We start from the raw sequence: 19,582 nt of genomic DNA on the forward strand, positions 1-19,582 counted from the left end.
ATATATATGTATATTGATTTATCTCCTTAAGTTTATGTTATTTTGTAATATATCACCTTATTCTCATGGATAAGTAATTCACTGAGATAAGTGAGCTCCCTCCTTATTTAACGTTCTGATATTTACCTTGTCGTCTACTGACCGAATGGGGGCCTCCGTGGCTCAGTTGGTTAGCGCGCTAGTGCAGCGTGATGATCCAGTAGTTTCTCACCAATGTGGTCGCTGTGAGTTCAAGTCCAGCTAATGCTGGCTTCCTCTCCGGCCGTACGTGGGAAGGTCTGGTAGCAACCTGCGGAAGTCCGTGGGTTTCCCCCGGACTCTGCCCGGCTTCCACCCACCATAATGCTGGCCACCGTCGTGTAAGTGAAATATTCTTGAGTACGGCGTAAAACACCAATCAAATAAATAAATAAAATACTGACCGAATGAATGTCATAAATATAAAATATGGAGGTACATTTAACATATTGTTGACTTAATGAATATGTAACTTTTGTTGTCCCCCACTCCAATGGATGATACTAGTCTTAGAATAAAGTGATCTAGTTTCTTAGGAGCAGAAGACCTCTATGCTAATGCACATATAGCTGCTCTCAATTAAATCTTGCTGATTAGATCTGGAACTATAAATATAACATTTGTTATATTAGTTCCAGATTAGATACATAAAGAAAAACAAGGTTAGGACTCAAGTTCAAATTTGATGCGTTTAATACCATTTGGAATATTGTGACGTGACACAATTTTCGTTGATTGCTCTTCTGTATCAGGTACACATGACCACGTGAAGGTGCGATTGTCACAAAAGATAGATCGCCACTGATATAGGTTGTCTCCCTTCCATTGACTAAACGCGCCACTACATTCGTGAACTCGCTTAGAATTTTTCATCGACGTGTACAACTCACAGATCAGAAAATAAGCACATCGCTTAACTTTCCATTGGACGTAGGTTAAGTGGTTTGCGAATTGTCGATATGTCTGCGTAGGTTGAGTAATATTTAATCACGACACACCGTCATTCTCTTTTACTGATTTTGTAGGAAGTGCATGAACGAGCTTATTGTGTACCCAATCTTCGTTCTTATGAGTAAAACCACAACCATCTAGTTTTAAGTTTTCTGCGGTGTTTGCCAGCATGGTTAAAATATTGTCAAGCGGGGAAATCGTCCAAGATGACGACCCCAGAGCCCAAGGCTCACGAAACAGAGGAAACCAGCGGAATGACAGGCCTAGGCAGGTGGGTGTAAATCGATCGTATCTGTTACTGACAGCAGTTCAATATGTCAAACGATACACTATTTGTCGGCCATAGCCCGGCATTGTAACAGCACTGACAGAACTTATTTCTCGCCAGAGCTCATACAAGAGCTCGTTTTGTGACATGTCCCATTACCATCTACTATACTTTACGTTATTCAACACAACCGCAGGCCAAATACGAAATGACCTGTTACGGTACCTATTCCATCGAATCTGCTATTTTATAGAAACACACTAATGACATGAAGTCACAGTGGTATGCTTATTTTTCCTAAATTCTCAAAGATAACTATTTATGCTCAAAGCGATTTTGTTGAAAATAGTTTTTCTTTGTAACACCAACACATGACATTTTACTGAAAATGATGTTTGGCCTGCTATTTTTTTCTTTTTAGCAGGTCATTTCAGTAAATTGGCCTGCTGTGTGTAATTTTTTATCTACTTTTAGCCATTTTCAAGCTGCTAAACTTAGACCGGCTTGTCTATCCGTTGTCTAGTCTGGTCTCTCAACACATATAGTATTTGTTGAGAGACGAAATTGGGCTACTGGTAGTTAAGAGTGCCTTTGTGGTAGCTGTGTTTGTAGACATGTGCTGATGGATCGAGAACTATCTGTGTCCATGTAGGCTGGCACATACATACATGACTTGCATGTTTCTATGATGGCCAATAAGGGTCACAGTGTGCCTCTAGTAATGCCAATCTTCATTGCCTTGATATAACTGGAGGCATACTGTGACCCTTATCAGCCATCATATATTTTAGTTAGGTGTAAAGATGTATTTCATAATATTTCTCATTGGCGACAGTGGATAGAGCATCTAATTGGTAAATGGTAGATCGGGGATTCAATTCTGAATCATGTTGTACCTAAGACTTTAACATCAGTAATCTTTGCACTACATGTCCTGGCACTCAGCAGAGCAGGAACAAAACAAGTACTGGCCTGGCCCAGCTATATGGGACTGTGCACATACAAATTTACAAACATACTTTCGTACGTAAATATAGCTCCAATACCGTATAGAGCCAAGGTCGGCCTGGTGTCAGTATGATGAATGGCATTCAAGTAATGTAGCAATATTAGCAATGGCTAGAGTCTGCGAAAAAGAGACATCAATGTGACATGACCAAAATAATGTTGGTGTAAACTGTGTTATACACCATTCAAACAAGCAGTGCAAATTTATCTTTACAAATCACTTTGAGTAGGCAGAGATGCTTGATTTTAAGAAGAAATGGATCCTTTCAGCCTTTAGTATTATGACTGTCAGAGAATGGTGGATTTCACATATGATATGTTCATCAGTTCATCCCTTAAGGGTTTTTTGCTGCAGTCAAATTGTCCATAGCTACTCCTTGGAGAGATTTTTAAGAGAGAAAAAAGTGAATATTTAACCACATTTTTATACATAAATATAAAGTCAAAAAAAGACTTGGACATCCTTTGGTTATGTTTATGCCTTTCTAATTTCAGTTTGAATTGCCTTCCACACAGGTAAATGACACAACTAAAGAGATAATTGAGTGAAACATAATTACTCTAAACTTCTGCATCAGAGTGCTGATTGACTTTTGTTGTACTCCTTTAGCCTAGACATCACCATAGTAGTGTTATGTGTAGGTAATGTTGCAAAGCTCCATTTTGTGTCCATACATCACCATGCTTCAGTTCATGCTGCAACGAATGGGAACATGAGTGTATGTAAACCTGGGACCGGGTCATGGCTGAATAGTTAAGGTGGTTGCCCTTCAGCCATTAGGTGCCCAGAAAAGATGGGAGTGTTGTCATATTGTCAAAAAGGAATTGTTCTTGGATCACCGGTTCTCATTGTTCTCAGGGCCATGATGGTTATGTAAGTGGTCTGTGGATGGCGCATTGGCTTGCCTTCCACCAATAGGGCATATGTCACAAGGGACAGTCTGTGAGTTTACTCCACTTTTTACCACCCATAAAGCTAGCAGCCATGCATTCACTGTATAAGTGGAAAACTGCATGTGTGAATCGTTTTTCTGCTGGCTCAGCCATGGCTGGATCTTGGAGGGTTGGTGGTCATCTGTGTGGTAGTTTTGTCACCTGATTACTTTCGTATATGTGAAATATATTGAAATGCACCTTATAACACCAATCAACTAATTATAACTGATCTTTTAGTGTATGGCAAATGTTAAAGGTGGAGAATACATATAAATTACATAAAGTTCTGATGAAAGAGTGCGAAAAGTTAGGGGAAAATGTGGTCTTCGATATTTTTTATATTTTTTTTAAAGGGACACCTGAAAATAATTTTTGCATGGCAGGTATTTATGACCACCTTTTGGTATATAGTCTTTGTGTAATAATGTCATAAATCAGGACGTAACACATGTTCAGTAAATATATTTGCACTAGAATTTGGTCTTATCTGCTGATAAATATGTTCAACCAGGACTATGAGCATATTTATATTTTTAATATATTCACAAATATTATCATAATTCAGATAAAATGCATATGTTATCTGTATAGACAACAAATATACATTCAATGAAATTTATTAGACATTTGAAACATTTTCAAATACCCATTTCTCTTGCCAAAAAAAAAAATAATAATAATAAAAAGACTAGAATGGATCTGCAAACAGATCCTAGGCCGGGATCCTGGAATGGATCGAGGATGTTTTCCTGACCCAATAATACACGGCCGGGGTAACAGAAAGCGAACACCTAGACCACGGCACATGTTGATATCTGTCAATCACCGTGGCCTCGCTGGCGTACAGTAAAGAACACAAGGTGTGCGCGAAACAAAGCTAACTTTTAGAGGTCCACATTGTTTGCTGTTGTAGTTATCATTCTATGCCATCAAATGCAGGACAGCATAGCTGTATATCATCGCACAAACGTTTCTGGAAATCACAGACAATGTAGCGGAAAGCCTCAGGTGAAATACTATAAACCCAGTCCAGCTCCCTTTTAACTCTGTGTTAAAGCAATAGGATTAGCATCTTTTTCTAAACAAAAAACGGTGTTGTTATTTAAATGCTTCTAGCGAGAAAACTATTGACCGTAGCTCAAATCCGTTCACACAGTACTAAAAGAGCATGTCTTGGGCTACAATCTGGTGCAAGTTACACATTTCTAGCTCCCCTAGTTCTCGAGTTACAGGTCATTGAAACTACATACCTAAATTTAGTTTTTTGACTATATCTCAGAAAGTTACAAAGATATGCAAAAACTAAAAGCAGATTCAGAATCAGCAGCTCAAAATACACCAGAATGTTTCAAAAAGTTTCAAAACTTTTTGTAATGTCACAACTTTGACCAATGGCGAGCTTCCAAAGGTTTCACGGAAGTCAACGATTTTTGCAAACTTATTGTAACTACCAACCGTCTACCTGCATATCAAATTTCAAAACAATCAGCTCAGTGGTTCTTGAGAAGAAGATTTTCAAAGGTTTCAAACAAAATCCAATATGGCAGCCAAACCACGTGACCTAGAAAAAAAGTTTAAAAAATAAACCTGGAGAGTATCTGACAAATAATATGAGCCAAATTTGGGACCTGTATGTTGAAGGGTGTTAGAGAAATTCTGATCTAAAATTTGCTGAAAAAAATAAGACAAAACAGAACGAATACAAAAGGTATCCCGTTCTGATGATCCCTAACTATTAAAGACCATATTTGCAGATAAGTTTGGATTCTCTTTCATCGGATTTTGACATCATTTCCTTGTTTTCTTCTCCATTAAGTACTTGTATATGTTGCTGTATTATTTGTTTTACCCATAGTTCAAAGACATTGGGCCAGTGTGTCAGTGGACCACTGCGAAAAAGCCATAAAAATTTCTGTTAACCTACATGTACACTTATTTTGAAATTAAGTTGCCCAAACAACTTTCTTTTGACAATCTGTAAGGAAAAATTTCATTTTCTTTCACAGGGATTTGTCCAGCATAATGAGCAGCCACAGGGAATGTATCAGGGAGGACAAACTGTGTCAATTTTTGATTCCCTCAATCAGAGACTGTTGGCCGCTGGAATCCCTCGCTGGAATATTGGACCGTACGCAGTTGAGCCCATAGTATCTGTAGGCTTTATCCTGGCAGGACTGCTTATGGGAATCAAGGGCTTACTGTTTGCTGCTGTACTATTTGCTGTGTGCCAGTGGAGTTCACAGGCTGGTGGACAGGGATTTGGTCAATGGTTTGGAGGAGGACACGACGGTGAAAATACGGACACTTCCTCAAGGAGGGGCCCATCAGGGGGACCTGGAGGTAGAGGGCAAAGGCTTGGGCGTTCATGAATTGCCACTGACAATGGGTTTTATATCTTGTTATTGTTAACTTCGAGGAAAGAACAGGTTTATTGGATCTCCATTTGTTACATTACATTTTTGGAAGATCAGCTGGTCTGTTCTGTTCTGTACATTTGATCTATTTTTGTATAAGTACAAGGAATCATTCCTGTTGTGCATGACATATTGTGAAGTGGCTGAAATGACTGCTTTAATTTTTTGCCATCTTATTTAAGGTGAGATTTTCTGATAGGCAGATGACTTCTGCGGGGTCTAAGTGATACAACTATCAAGGCATGTAGAAGAATTCATGCACCTTGCAGAGTTCCCAATGATATTGGCTACCTTGTGATCTGATGCCTCTTAGTTGTGATAGATACTACAACAAAGTGTCAAATTGAATGTGAAATGTTGATTCATACATACACATATTTATGGAATAAATCCTGCTTTAGTCTTATCAGATTTGTTCACACACAAGACTTGCTTTTGGTGGAATATTATATTTGTTACATGAATATGTATAACAATATATGGATATAATATGCACAAGATAAAACTTCAGACAACTATTATTTCAGTTACCTAAATGAAATGACCTAAAATCTCATTCATGACTGTTAAAGTTGTACATTTTGCCAGATTATGAAAGTTCTGTTGACCTTAGAAAGGTGTTTTGAGGTTTGGCAGGTTGGATAAAATCCTATTGCCAAAGTTTCAGCACCAAACGTCATATCTGATGATATTTGCCGGTAAAAATGCAATTTTTGTTGCGAAATTTTAGGTCATTTGCCTAACAGGCATATATACATAGATGCATATACACGACATGTACATTTGTTATTAAGTATTAGTAATATTAGACTGTGATGTAATAGAAAATGCACACCTTGTTCTTGTGGTCTGTTACTACCTTCAGGAAACCATTCTTATGATTATGTCACATGGGTGAACATCCGAGAGTATTTTGAAGAACATTGGCCACTCAAGTAAATGTATGCTCAGTGCATTACGCGAGTATAGAGAAACCAGTAGAGCTGTAAAGAGGGAAGATAGTGTTAAAGGATAAAAGTTATTATAAGCTGTAAACTGTTAGATCACATACACCAGAAATACAATGTGCAAAATTTACTTATGAATAAATTCTTAAAAGAAAAGAAATCAATTCAGGACGCAAAACAATAAAAACTTGATAGTCTGAGAGGTAAACGTCCATTGGATTCAATCTTGATGACTTTTGTACAAGTCCTTTTAAGCGCACTGTTTGTGGTCCTTTTTCTGTATGGTAAACAATGGAAACTGCTTACATCTCACTGACCTTGGAGATATACACTCATCATACAATGATTATTGGCTTATTATTACTGAAGTGAAAACAAAACCAAAAAATAAGGGAGCATGTGCAGAATAACCACTGAAAACAATATCATCAACTTCATCTGCTTGTATTTTAACTGCAGTCAAATGCTTGAATGTTTGGGTTTATCGACCACAATGATATGTATGGATGACAGTGATTTTTTCATATTAAAGAAATTATTATGACTATACTACTGTAATGTTTACTCATGTACACAATGATAAACAAATATGGAATTCATACACCTCACCTTGGAATTCAAGCATGATCCTGTCCAAAAATGAAAAAGACCTTAAACATTCTGGAACCGATTTGAGCTGTCCTAATATCAAAAGGCCACAAAAGAACAAAAATTTTGTTGAAAATGGACAAAACAGGTAGAAACTCAGAGTTGACCTGTTACTTGTCACTGTGAAGCTAAATGTATGTACCAAGTTTCTATTTAATACAATGAACTGGTTTATGAAAATTCCAATTTGCTAAAAAAAAAAGTCATTAAAAATAGTTGCAAACTCTACCGAGTTTCAGATCAACTGTTTTTAATTATATTCTGTAAAAATTTAAAAGATAAGTAAGGGAGTAAAAGGAGAAATAGATTAGGATGTAGTTTTCAGTGGTCTTATGACTAGTGCTAATTTTGTCTTTATCTTCATGCATATGAATGAATTAGTGCTTATGATTACCGGTAGGCACAATTCACACTTTGTGTATTCAACATTTACAGATTTGAAAAATAGCTTTCACTATTTAACTGACACTTTCCCTTCCATCTAACCAACACTTAAATATGAGTATTAAAAAGTTCAGTTATTGATGACCAGCTAGCCCAATCTGTAATATTCCTGAATTTACCATAAACAGCCTATTCATCACCCTTAGCTAAATGGCTGTTCACATGACTACCACAATCACCTTTCTCAGTTCGACAGAGCTGTCTTCATGAAATATAATACAATGTAGCATCCATTAAATAGGAGTAAAATAGCATTTTTCATACAATTATATAAACATATAGCAAGTACCCGTATCACAGTCATATAAAGTGAAATGAATTCTTCTGGCAAAGATTTGGAATTTACAATGGAAACAATCTGGCGGTTCTTTCTGTACCATATATCACTATTTGTAAGCAACTTCACTTCTTATCATTACTTAGCGCGTACACCACTGACATTGACATTAAGCTAGCGTGCAATAGAATAAACATCAGAATACTGCTTCTGTACAATTGAAGTGATATAAAAGCAGTGGACTTCTATCATCACTCTCAGCCAATCAGTGTTAACTCTATTCCCCATTATGCATGCTGGTTTAAGTCTATTAAGAAGGCCTACACAACATGTATCAGCCAACTTTACCAAGAATGTTAAACTTTACTTCTGGCAACACCCACAAAGGCTGTGGTCTTATCCATAGTCACACAGTCACATAAAATACAAACTTGAGATCATAAGTCAGAATTTCTTATGAATCTGTTGCCCTCTGAATGCCTCCCGTAATACACATATTTACACACACCATACGTTCCTGAAAATAATACAAAAATAAACATGAATTTGACTGAAGTTTTTTTTACATGAAAATGAAACATTCAAGGCTGCAAAACATCACAATGCCACTAATATATATTATCCACTATTATATTTATAGTAGTATATATTCTGAGATTGCTCTGACATTAGGTATGGCAAAAGTTTGTTCTGCCAAGGATGGCCCAACACCAACATCAGAGCACACTCCATATAAAAACCATCGCCTTAAGTTCCTTACCTTTTCGTCTGTCGATTTATGGCATCACAACATTGATCAGTCATGTATCAGGCCAAGTAGGCCAGAGATTCATTGGTAATCCTCAAACCCACTCGCTGTACAGACAGTCTTGACATATTTGACAAGGACAGGTAACGATATCAGGGTTTTAAACAGGTTTTTAAATGGATGTTGGTTTTTCTGAATAAACATGACAAAGTTATCAACCACTGAGGAAGAGTTTGATTTTTTTGAAAAGCAGTCCCACTGAGTGCGTTACCTTTTCATCACCATCTGGTCGAACAATCTTCATAAATGGGCCGACCCTCTCAGCTTCTTTGACTTCTACTATTTTAACTTGACTTGAATCAAGAAATTCGAGCTTTGGCAGGTGGTAGAGGCCATTCTTGGCCGAACAAAATTTTGCCAAACCTGATGTCTGAACAATCTCAGACTGAATAATATAAATTTAATGTTTTTTGTTTTGCTGTAAATTTAATGTTATAATTTTCTTAATTCAATCCAAAAAAGGGCCGAATTCTGGTCGTGTAACATTAAACTATGGCAATAATGACTTTTATAGCACGACTCACCTACATGTTGACCATCTTGTCGCCTTGAGTTGGGAAGAGGAGAATAGGGATTTGTTGGAAACTGTTTGTCAGTGTCTGTGATCTGTAATAAAAGACATCAGCCACTTCACACATGTAGGTGTACGCTGAGGGCTGTTTCTTACAGCGTCTGTATGCTTATGCTATGGGTGTATCTTTGGGGTTTTCTGTTGTACTCAACAATTTAGGTGTGAATACTTACACTGTGTCTTCTTGTGGTAGGGCGAGTGCATGCTGCGAAAGTGCTGCTGACACTTAAGTATCATGCCAAAGACACCAGAGGTGACACCCCACCCAATCCTGTTTCCTTCTTTAGCCTCTCAGTGCTGGCTGCCAAGTGAAGTACCATTTTTAGTCATTGGTATGATCCAACCTTGGTTTGATCCCAGGTATCCTGGCTACAACTTCAGTTTGAGTTATATGGCATAATATTTAGCTACACCTAAAATCATTTTGATTAAGACCTCACTGATTCATTCAGTTATTTGACTGCTGGTTAATGCTTTGCTAAACAATGCTTGATCTGTACATGGGTCAGTTTTCGTCATGGAGAAAACCTGGAAAACCACCAAACCTCACTACCCTAATTACTCAACCTTTTCGCACATGAAAGAGCAACTCTCAGTGCAATTTATTCAAATCTTTAATTGGATTTTGGAGACAAAACTACGTTTTTTGGAAAAAAGTAAAAGCAAACAGTCTATATAGAAAAATGCCTTCAAAACATGCTTGAACAAACACCTTGCAAACATGCGAAAAGGTTGAAGAATTACAGCAGGTATCAAACGTGCTCAACGTGCACTTGATGCTAACTGTTCCTGTAGGTCATTGTTTTAAGTATGCAAAGGGCAGGAAACCTTAACTTCATGCCACTCTTTGAGTCATTAATGAACAAAGAAATTATGATTACTGAAACTTCACAATAAATTTTTCTGAATAAACATGACAAAGTTATCAACCACTGAGGAAGAGTTTGATCTTTTTGAAAAGCAGTCCCACTGAGTGTGTTACCTTTTCATCACCATCTGGTCGAACAACCTTCATAAATGGGCCGACCCTCTCAGCTTCTTTGACTTCTACTATTTTAACTTGACTTGAATCAAGGAATTTGAGCTTTGGCAGGTGGTAGAGGACATAGTATCTGTAAACAAAAACACAATTTTATAAATCACTAATGCAGCCCTTTTCCACACATGTTGAACTTCCCAACAACACAGCGGTTTCATTTTGCTTTGCTTCTTAGATTGATTCAAAGTACTGCTGCACTTCATGACCACAGAGATCATTGTAAATTCTTGGGATGGAAACCAGTCGTTACAGATGATCCACATTCCCTTTCAAAAAACGTTTTCTTAAGGGGGTGTGCCTTCAGTCACTTCCTATCACAGTTCTCTGCAAAATCTGACAAATACTGAGACATGCAGTCAGCGCTTCTCCAGGGTAGGAATAAAATATCTTGAATCTAACGTCCATGTATCCATGTATGTGTAAACCCATATTTTGTCTACATTTCACAATCCCTTTTTGCCCGTATGATATTTTATTTTACCTACTAAGACATCGAGTACATGTTAACAAATATTTAAAATAGACCTTGGTGGGAATAAAACCATACCAAGGTGTAAAATATATGAGGGTGGCAGAGGCCAATGCATTTATTATCGGTACTAATATTGTTTATTTTTTGGACAGCTGTAACACATTACACCCATGTGTTAGTGGTCAGCTTTAGAGGTGGGAGAAACCTAGTATAGCCCAGGTCAAAATATTGGATAGCTCTGGCTATATGACACCAGCCTTTGTCTGAAGTGATAACATTGTACATGTATATAAATGCTGGACCTATATCTCTGGTAGTCCTCTTCATCTTTTTCTGTGTCTGACAGCTGGTTTGGACAGGCTCTATTCCCAAGAAGACTGAGGTAGCTTAAGGATGGCATCTGCACCTTTATCATCCGAATTAAGCTGTCCAAATCCGTGATCTGTTTAATAGAAAAGGTACAGTGTTTGGACAGGTTCACAAAATCAGGAGAGTTACATGTAAGCACTGGCTTGCTGAGACTACCAAGCCCATGACCACAGAGGTCTAATGTTTACATCCAGCTCTACGTTTAGTTGTTTTTGCTTTCAGCTTAAGTCTTTAAGAGGTTTGTGTGGTACCTATAATGTATTTTCACACCAATATGTTCTCTATGTTCAGACCATTTAATCTATGTTAAACATTTGGAAATAATCTCCACTGAACAGACAAGTCAGAAGTTACAGTATTATCGTTAATAGGGATTACACTTTCTGAATACAGCACAGATTCTAGTGCTGAAAATTGGCTGAGACCACTGCGGGTTTCGAACCAGCGTCCTCAGAGTCAGGCACCAGATCGCCAGCAATACATGTTAACTGCTAGACCAATTGACCAACCGGACTTCCCTCCAAAAAATGGTAGTTGACCAGTAGACTTTACAGCGAACATGCATTACCCCTCTGATTATCACCACTCCCTTAGGTGAATATATCGGACAGTTTTGATGTCATTTTAGAAAGTGGATTAAGTAACAGTATTATCGTTAATAGGGATTACACTTTCTCAATATAGCACAGATGCCTGACTCTGAGGACACTGGTTCGAAACCCACCGTGGTCTCAGCCAATTTTCAGCACTAGCATCTGTGCTGTATTCATAAAGTGTAATCCCTATTAACGATAATACTGTTACTTAATCCACTTTCTAAAAAGACATCTAAACTATCAGTCACAAGTTAATAAGATATAAATTTGTAGTTGATGCTCATTATCAAGCTGGAAGTATGAATCAGCTACTAAGGGTTACAAAGAACATTGCAGGTAATGTGATTTACATGTACCTACCCAGGCATAAGATGAACATAGATAAATATTTCTTTGATTATTGCTTTAATGATTGTTTTCTAAAATCAGTAAAAAAATCCCAGATTTGTAACAGCCATCCTGCACTCCAGGCCCTAGTTATAAGAATAGTCCATTTTAACAGACTGGGTGTAAAACATCTCACTGACCAATGGACATAATGAGCTGGTTACTGAATTGTTTCTTGCAGTTAACAGCAAGGCTCTAGTTTTGTTAAATGGATGACAAGGTCACATAAAACCGAATCCCTTGCATGGAGATACTTCAACGACTGAAATGCACATGTCTACTGTTGGCACAAACTGGCCATTTACCTTGTTTTTATTGAGAGTAAGAGTGTTCAGTTGTTTCATATATGGGAAGAGCACACCATCTTGTATTTCATTGCTGTCCAGGATGAGCTCCCGTAACTGAGTGAAGGACTCTAGGCCATCTACAGAGCTGTCAAGTAAACACATAATCACAACCAGTAAAACATGACAAGGTCTATAAAAACAATGCAAGCTTCAAATATTATGATGCCCAGTGGCGACTGATGGAATGAATGATAACAGTCTCACCACAATATGGTCGAAATATTGCTGATGTGGCCTTGAACCATTATCATTCATTCATAACAGCCAAATCCACTGGAATGAATAATTCAACAAATTACTGTGATTGGTGTAGCACAGTGCCCATTTTGGCATGTGCTGCTTTATGGTCAACTGCCAGCACATGCCATACAATTCTGTTAAGAAGGGAGGGTGTCATGTCATAAAGACATATTGCAAGGTTGTCATGCTATCACTTGGACATACATAATGTTGTATTCAAGATTTTACTGACCCAAAACAAATAAGTAAGAATACTATAAGAGACATTTTATAATTAACTACCTCAGCCTACGATACAAAGTTATGGGAACAGATCACATCAAATCTTCATTAATACAGTGGACTAATAGAATCATAATCATCCTTTAATTTAGAATACCACTCAAATAAAATTACACTGAGGAATTAAAACTAAATATATTAAAAATTGTACAACACTGTTAAGAATACAATATAATAACACACCATAAGCAATTGAAGCTAAGGTCTAGTCGTGTGGTTTTGCTGGCAAACTGCTGGATAAGTGACTCTGGGATGGATGTGGCGTCATGCCCGACATAGGACAGCTGAAACAGGAATCAGGAAATACACATAGCAATCTATTATACATAAAATCAGCACATGACGATGCACAAGCTTAAATAGCAGATATCACAGTGTATATAGAAATATATCATCAGTAATTTTGTCCAGATGCATATGTTACAAATGTAGTTTGACATCCTGTGATATTATCATTTCCTGCACAGTTCTATTTCACATTATGGCATTGTAACACGACAATTGCATAAACCATGACATCAAATGGAGCAATCACTGTTAATAATGAAAGTGTGTGTGTATGGGAATATAGCAAATGCAACAACAGTGGTCAGTCGCTACAACATGGGAGTGATCTGGACTGAAAAATGGTGTGGTATTTAAATATCTTTCAAACAAGAGTGCCTTGGCCTGTGAGACAATCTGAATGCAAAATTCTGGTAAAAAACAATATCTATGAATTTCCATGTCATCTATTAAACAAATATACACCTGCAATTTTTTAATATGTATGATTCGCAAATCGCAAATCTAATATGAAACTGACATGTACCAAAGGAAAGTTATGAATTCTGGTACTGAATTTGGGTTGCAGGGGGTTAGGACACTTCTGTATGTTCCTCATTAAATTTTAATCCTGCAATGTGGATTAGTAAATGCAAGTAAAATGTTAACTGTACTAAGTGTAATAGGCTCCTCCAGCCAAAACCAGTGTATACACAGTAGCAACATATAGTGTAGAGATATGAATTTCAGTTAGTTAAGGACTATTAAACAACACTATCTTAAGTCTGCTTTAGGAAACTGACCCCTGCCTATTCCCTCCAACACACATTTGTAATCCTAATGGCAATGACAGCAATGGGTCATACATGTATATAAAGAAAAAGTAAGAAATAGGAAAATAAAAACCAAAACTATTCAAAGACTGTAGTTGTGTTCCGTGCAATAATCTAAAGGGAAAACTCAATGTTGACCATTAGTTCTTCTCTTTATTGGGCAGTCCAGTTTGTGAGTAAAGTGTTCACTGCTGGCTGTCCTTATAAAGACACAGAGAACAGTTGTCAACCACCACTTGTCCCTTCAGGTTACACTTGTGTTGTGTTCCCTATGGTGACCTAATATCTAATCACCGTCTGATTAGACATGGTAACCACAGGACTACGGATTATTAAACAAACCCAAATTAAGGCAAGACCTGCAGGCTTGCACTGATTTTAAACAATGTACTTAATAAATCAGTAGTAATAAGTCTTACTCATTTAGCATGACAAAATAATACACACTTATTCCTATATCTTAATTGTTAAAAATAAGACCATATTGGTATCTAAAATCAGAACATTACATTTCATATAATGAATATAGAATCATACAATAATTCTTTACATCAATATATATATATATATATATATATATACACACATAATTGGTATTCACATGGACATACTCCGATAACAATTGTCCTTACATACCTGTACAATGCAACACTGTCAGGCTTGACACACATTATGAAGTCATAATTCATTCAAGTTGCAGCCTGTCAACCAAGACAATTTAGGAAAATGTTCCTCCCCCACCCCCACCTTCCACTATACTAAAAGCACATGTTAAATTCCCATTTTTCCTTTCCAGGTACAATAAATTCTGCATGGAGAATGTATAAACTTTCCCACAGACAATATGTGGATAAAATATGTTCATGCTTAAAACTTCCTACATTTACAGTGTCCAACAGTTTTAAACCCTAAGACTACTTGTCAAGAGAAACTACCATTTCATGGCAGCTTCTATATATAATATCTAGACACCAAATGAGCCTGCTGATCCTACAAAAGCTCGCAAATAGCTGATACGGGACCTTTAAACCTGTCTCTCTGTCTATCATTCTAGAAGATTAACTGTAGATAAAATGTAATTCACAACAACGAATATAAGTCATATTGTGTGAGTGTCTTTGTTTACAAACAATATCCAGGGAATGAAAGGTGTTTGAACCAGGAAGTGTACATACAGCATCAGTGATAAACTTTAAGGATACACGAAACATTTGGTTTTCATTTCTTAATGTGCAGTTTAGAAGGAGGCCTGACATAAACAAATACAAAAGAGATTTTCGGCTTTCTTCTTGGGTGCAAAAAAAAAACGTTTTTAAAGAAAATGTACTATTCCAGAAGCCATCCTATGACTTAATCTATAATTACCCCTACATGTTCACCTCCAAATTAGCACTCTGAAAATGATATAAGTAAAACAGTTTTACAACAAATGTTTTGAAAGATAGGCAACCGGAGTTGTCTTAGATCCTGGAAAAACGTGCACAGCATAGTGAATGGTAGCTCTGTAGGGCTGTGATTATGTATTATATCACAGCCCTGTCTTGCTCCATAAGCTTACCTCTACACCCGTGTACTTCCCTTGCTGGCTTTAATATACTACTGCTCGGCACCAAATAATTTGTCTGTCCGTAGTCATAGTTGTTTCAGCTATCAACTCCAGGTAGGTGTTCCCATGTGTCATCATCAATGAATCCACACAAGCATGAAACGAGTGGAAACTGGATAAATTCTAACTCCAACCGCCATGTTTGAATGCATACTCCTCACAGACAGTGCAAGGGAGATAATTACTGACACTAGCAATTACTCTATTTTGTACATCTTGTTTAATCTATTCTTTAATTGTTTGAGAATTTTTTTTTACTGATGCTGATTATGGGCTCCCTCTATGTCATTACTGATGAGACTGATCCTAAACAATTATCCAGTATGTGTGTCAAAAGGTCTAACTTGCCTAATAGTGGCAGTGATAATTGTTACATGATTAGCTTCGCTGTGAGGAGTATGCATTCAAACATGGTGATTGGAGTTAGAATTTATCCAGTTTCCACTAGTTTCATGCTTGTGTGGATTTACTAGTGATGACACATGGGAACACCTACCTTGAATTGACAGGTGAAACAACTATGACTAGAGACAGACAAATTATTTGGCACTGCACAGTAGTATATTAAAGCCAGCAAGGGAAGTACAGAGGTGATCCAGGTAGGCTTATAGAACAACACAGGGCTGTGATAGTATACGTAATCACATCTTTTATGTTTTAAAAAAGTATCACCAGTAAAAATTGATAAGAGTTGAATTATATTGAATGGAAACAGAGATTGGTAACACATACAAATGCCAATTTAAATTTTGCCTCGGTCCCATTACAAGGTACAAGCTTCAAGGTACGGTATGCTGTGAGGTATCACGCGCACACAGCCAGGCCTGTAAGTGAAGTGTGAACTGAGAAAGACAAAGGCTTGCAGCTCCCTACAATTCATGGTGCCACAGCCTGCTCTTTCAAACAATCAAGTAGCTTAACAACTTCTCCATTCTGGGAGTGAAAATCTGGATGTCTTTTCTGTTTATCGTTTTTGGGGGGAGAGTATAAGGCTCATCCTTTGGCCTTTTCTTTTAGAAGGCATGGCTGAATTAGCAAGTCTCACATAACTACGACTGAGTCCCCACTAAATAAAAGGGGCATTTTTAATGAGATCTGGTCCATACTTTCTCAATCTGTGCCATTTTTAGGCCATGTATGTAACTTTACAGAATCCTGCCCTGTGTTATTTCAGTTGCAAGCCACACATGGGCACGGAATAATCTTGAAATTAGCTGTAAAAGTATAGCAATTATCTCCTGTTCTCCGTGTTGTACACACAGCGAAGCCTCAGATGCCTGCATTGAATGTACCGCGGTAGCTCTGAGATCGGTTAGCCATGTTTCCAGCTTAGCTCCCACATTAACTGCCCAGAACCATTCACTAACCTGGAAATCGGTGATGTCATTTGCGCTGTCTCAAAAGTGCATATGCTATACACCACAAAAAGAGGTGTCCCGTGATCTTAAAATAAGTTTGAATTCATATCACCTCATTATGTGGGAATAATGAAGGCCATAACATCGCCAATAACACAAATGTAACTGACACACCCACTCCGACAGCATCAGAACTTTGCAAGCCGCCATCTTCAAAACATATGACCCAGTTGCTAGGGTGGACTCGGCTGCTCTTCCCAAAATTAGGGCCATCTTTTTTCACAACAGAATTGATTATATATCATTTCTGCTCATTATTAACACACAAATTAAAGTTAAGACTCCCAAACAATTTGTCAGTCGCACTTTAGTTGGTGTTTATCTCACTGAAATGAAATCATTCCGGAGGATGCCAAGTTAATGATGCCAAACTGAAAATAGCAGTTAGCAAAGTTTGGCTTCCTGTCCATGTAACAGATACATTTGTGTTAATTTTGATGTTATGGTCTTTACCATTCACGCATAACTAGGTGATATGAAATAAGAATTACTGAAGGATTATGGAAAAAATGTTTTTGTAGCACATAGCTCTGTCATGTTGTGGACAGCACACACAGAAGGACCGAGTTCCAGATTAGTAAATTGAAACGTACAGATCTGTATTTCTCAAAGCTAAGCTGGGAAGAATCAAACAGATCTCATATCTAGTAGATTTTCTGATTTTTGATCACCAAATTTTCGATGTTCGATGGATTCAACAGCCTCAGACAATCTAATCATGCTAACAAAAAAATCTGGAAAGGTATTCTCTTTTACTTATACACTCATGCCTAAGCTTTGTTTTGTTTGCAATATTTCATGAAATAGAGATGAACAAATTTAAGTAATATATCCTGTCATTTTCTAGCCCCAAATGTGTTGAATTTTCGATAAGGAATATTTACTGTTGTTCACATGCGCATTAAAACTTCCCTGGGATAAATCGACATCAACTGCATGTCCCTACAAGTTCGATAACCAAAAAGAGTCCAAGGCAACCACACAAACTGACAAAAATGGATACTTTGCAGGGTCTACCCAACTATGTTCACTATCTCAATCTTGTTGGCTTGGTCACATGATTCATAAGGACACTCAAAATATTATTCAATGGGGACAATTTCTAGACTCGCCCATACATCTACCAGCAATTAGGCTGAAAAAGGTCATGACCTCAAGGTCAATCTTGTTAAAGCAGCATGATGGAGGCGGGATCACTAACTAACTCAAAAGACCAATCTATAAACAGTTTAAATAACGGCTAGTATGCAATGTCCCACAAGGCACTATTTTATTTTCGCTCAGCACCATTTCAATAGTTGTATGTAACTTTTTGAAGAACAAAATACAGCTGGAATACAGTTTATGGCACTACAGAATCATTGTTTGTAATAGGCTGTTGTTGCTCGTAACTCTGTCAAAAAGTAACAGGAGCAGCTTCTCATTGCTTACACTAGCACAATTCTAGGGCTAGCCTTAACAGATTAGCCCTACCGCCTAGATATGCTTTAAATCGCAATCAAGCACTCGCAGTGCTCCATTAAAGTTAAATGCTCTGAGTGTTTCTACATGTATTCTTAGTAAAAGCGGCATAATGTTTGGTTGCTGGCATATTTTGTTAGGAAGTATCCAGCAAGTACACATCAAACCATCAGCTCAACATTTCTCTCCACAGCCATATCTGGCATCTTTTTGACATCCATACTGTATGCATACTTGCAGAAACCATGACGAATACTAAATAACATGTCTGAAGGGCAAAGTATAGGGCCTATGTGTGCACCCCCTCTGCCCCTTTCTCATTAAATGGCATAACAAGCGATAACCGTCAGCTGTGATGCTATAGAATGCCAGCTTTATTTATTTTTCATTGGTCAGAAAAATTAGACCAATGGCAAAGACCCTTGATCTTTATCTGCCCTGTTTCGATGACTGTATGAGCTGAAAAGACGAGATAATGCAACCAATTATTGGATGTTTATATCCATGCAAAAATTATAGCTGCTTTTCCTGATCAGCCAGTGCGTGCATATGCCGGAGAACGTTGTAGCGCTTCTAGTGGAAATTTACTAAACTACACGAGACCTTGTGGTTTGCAGTTCAGTTTGCCGCGTCGCCTCCAGTGGAAATAGGCCATCATACTTGTAAATCGCGTTGCTCTGGCATCATAAATTAAGTTGATAAATGTACTGACACTAACGTCATATGGACTGGTAGTTGTACTCGGTATATGACACAGTATGACAGAGCAACCCAGCTGAAAAATGGTTGAGCAGTACAATGATTACGAGGTTCTTACGTGGCCATCTGTAAAAATGGGATCTATGCTTTCCGTTGAGGTCTCCACTCTATCTTCCGTTTGCCTGTCGTTTTCTGACAACCCATACGAGTCGTTTTCTGTGACTTTCTTGACGTCTTCGTCTAACTTTTCGTCCGTGATGTCCGCCATGCTTGTTGATG

At 37.6% G+C, this 19,582-nt stretch overlaps 2 protein-coding genes across 2 annotated transcripts; one reads left to right on the forward strand and one right to left on the reverse strand.

Annotated features, from left to right (window-relative positions):
* The first annotated feature begins 886 nt into the window (after positions 1–886).
* On the forward strand, positions 887–5,550 carry LOC135477641 (protein FAM241B-like). The gene is made up of 2 exons (XM_064757815.1): positions 887–1,240; positions 5,188–5,550. The coding sequence occupies exons 1-2, from the start codon at positions 1,139–1,141 to the stop codon at positions 5,548–5,550; spliced, it is 465 nt and encodes a 154-aa protein (XP_064613885.1). The 5' UTR covers positions 887–1,138.
* A 2,742-nt stretch (positions 5,551–8,292) lies between these two features.
* On the reverse strand, positions 8,293–19,571 carry LOC135470237 (leucine-rich melanocyte differentiation-associated protein-like). The gene is made up of 7 exons (XM_064749099.1): positions 19,422–19,571; positions 13,206–13,306; positions 12,459–12,585; positions 11,104–11,243; positions 10,273–10,402; positions 9,244–9,325; positions 8,293–8,428 (listed from the first exon to the last, which is right to left on the reverse strand). The coding sequence occupies exons 1-7, from the start codon at positions 19,569–19,571 to the stop codon at positions 8,349–8,351; spliced, it is 810 nt and encodes a 269-aa protein (XP_064605169.1). The 3' UTR covers positions 8,293–8,348.
* Between the last annotated feature and the right edge of the window lie 11 nt (positions 19,572–19,582).

Source organism: Liolophura sinensis, chromosome 1 (genome assembly GCF_032854445.1).
Source record: "Liolophura sinensis isolate JHLJ2023 chromosome 1, CUHK_Ljap_v2, whole genome shotgun sequence".
NCBI lineage: Eukaryota > Metazoa > Mollusca > Polyplacophora > Chitonida > Chitonidae > Liolophura > Liolophura sinensis.

Excerpts from the sequence above, each read along its gene's own strand:
- LOC135477641 (XM_064757815.1), top strand. The coding sequence starts at position 1,139 with ATGGTTAAAATATTGTCAAGCGGGGAAATCGTCCAAGATGACGACCCC. Across the intron at positions 1,241-5,187 it reads GGAATGACAGGCCTAGGCAG|GGATTTGTCCAGCATAATGA; the intron begins GTGGGTGTAAAT and ends TTTCTTTCACAG.
- LOC135470237 (XM_064749099.1), bottom strand. The coding sequence starts at position 19,571 with ATGGCGGACATCACGGACGAAAAGTTAGACGAAGACGTCAAGAAAGTC. Across the intron at positions 10,403-11,103 it reads GAGGACTACCAGAGATATAG|ATACTATGTCCTCTACCACC; the intron begins GTCCAGCATTTA and ends TTTTGTTTACAG. Across the intron at positions 8,429-9,243 it reads ACAAGATGGTCAACATGTAG|GAACGTATGGTGTGTGTAAA; the intron begins GTGAGTCGTGCT and ends TATTATTTTCAG.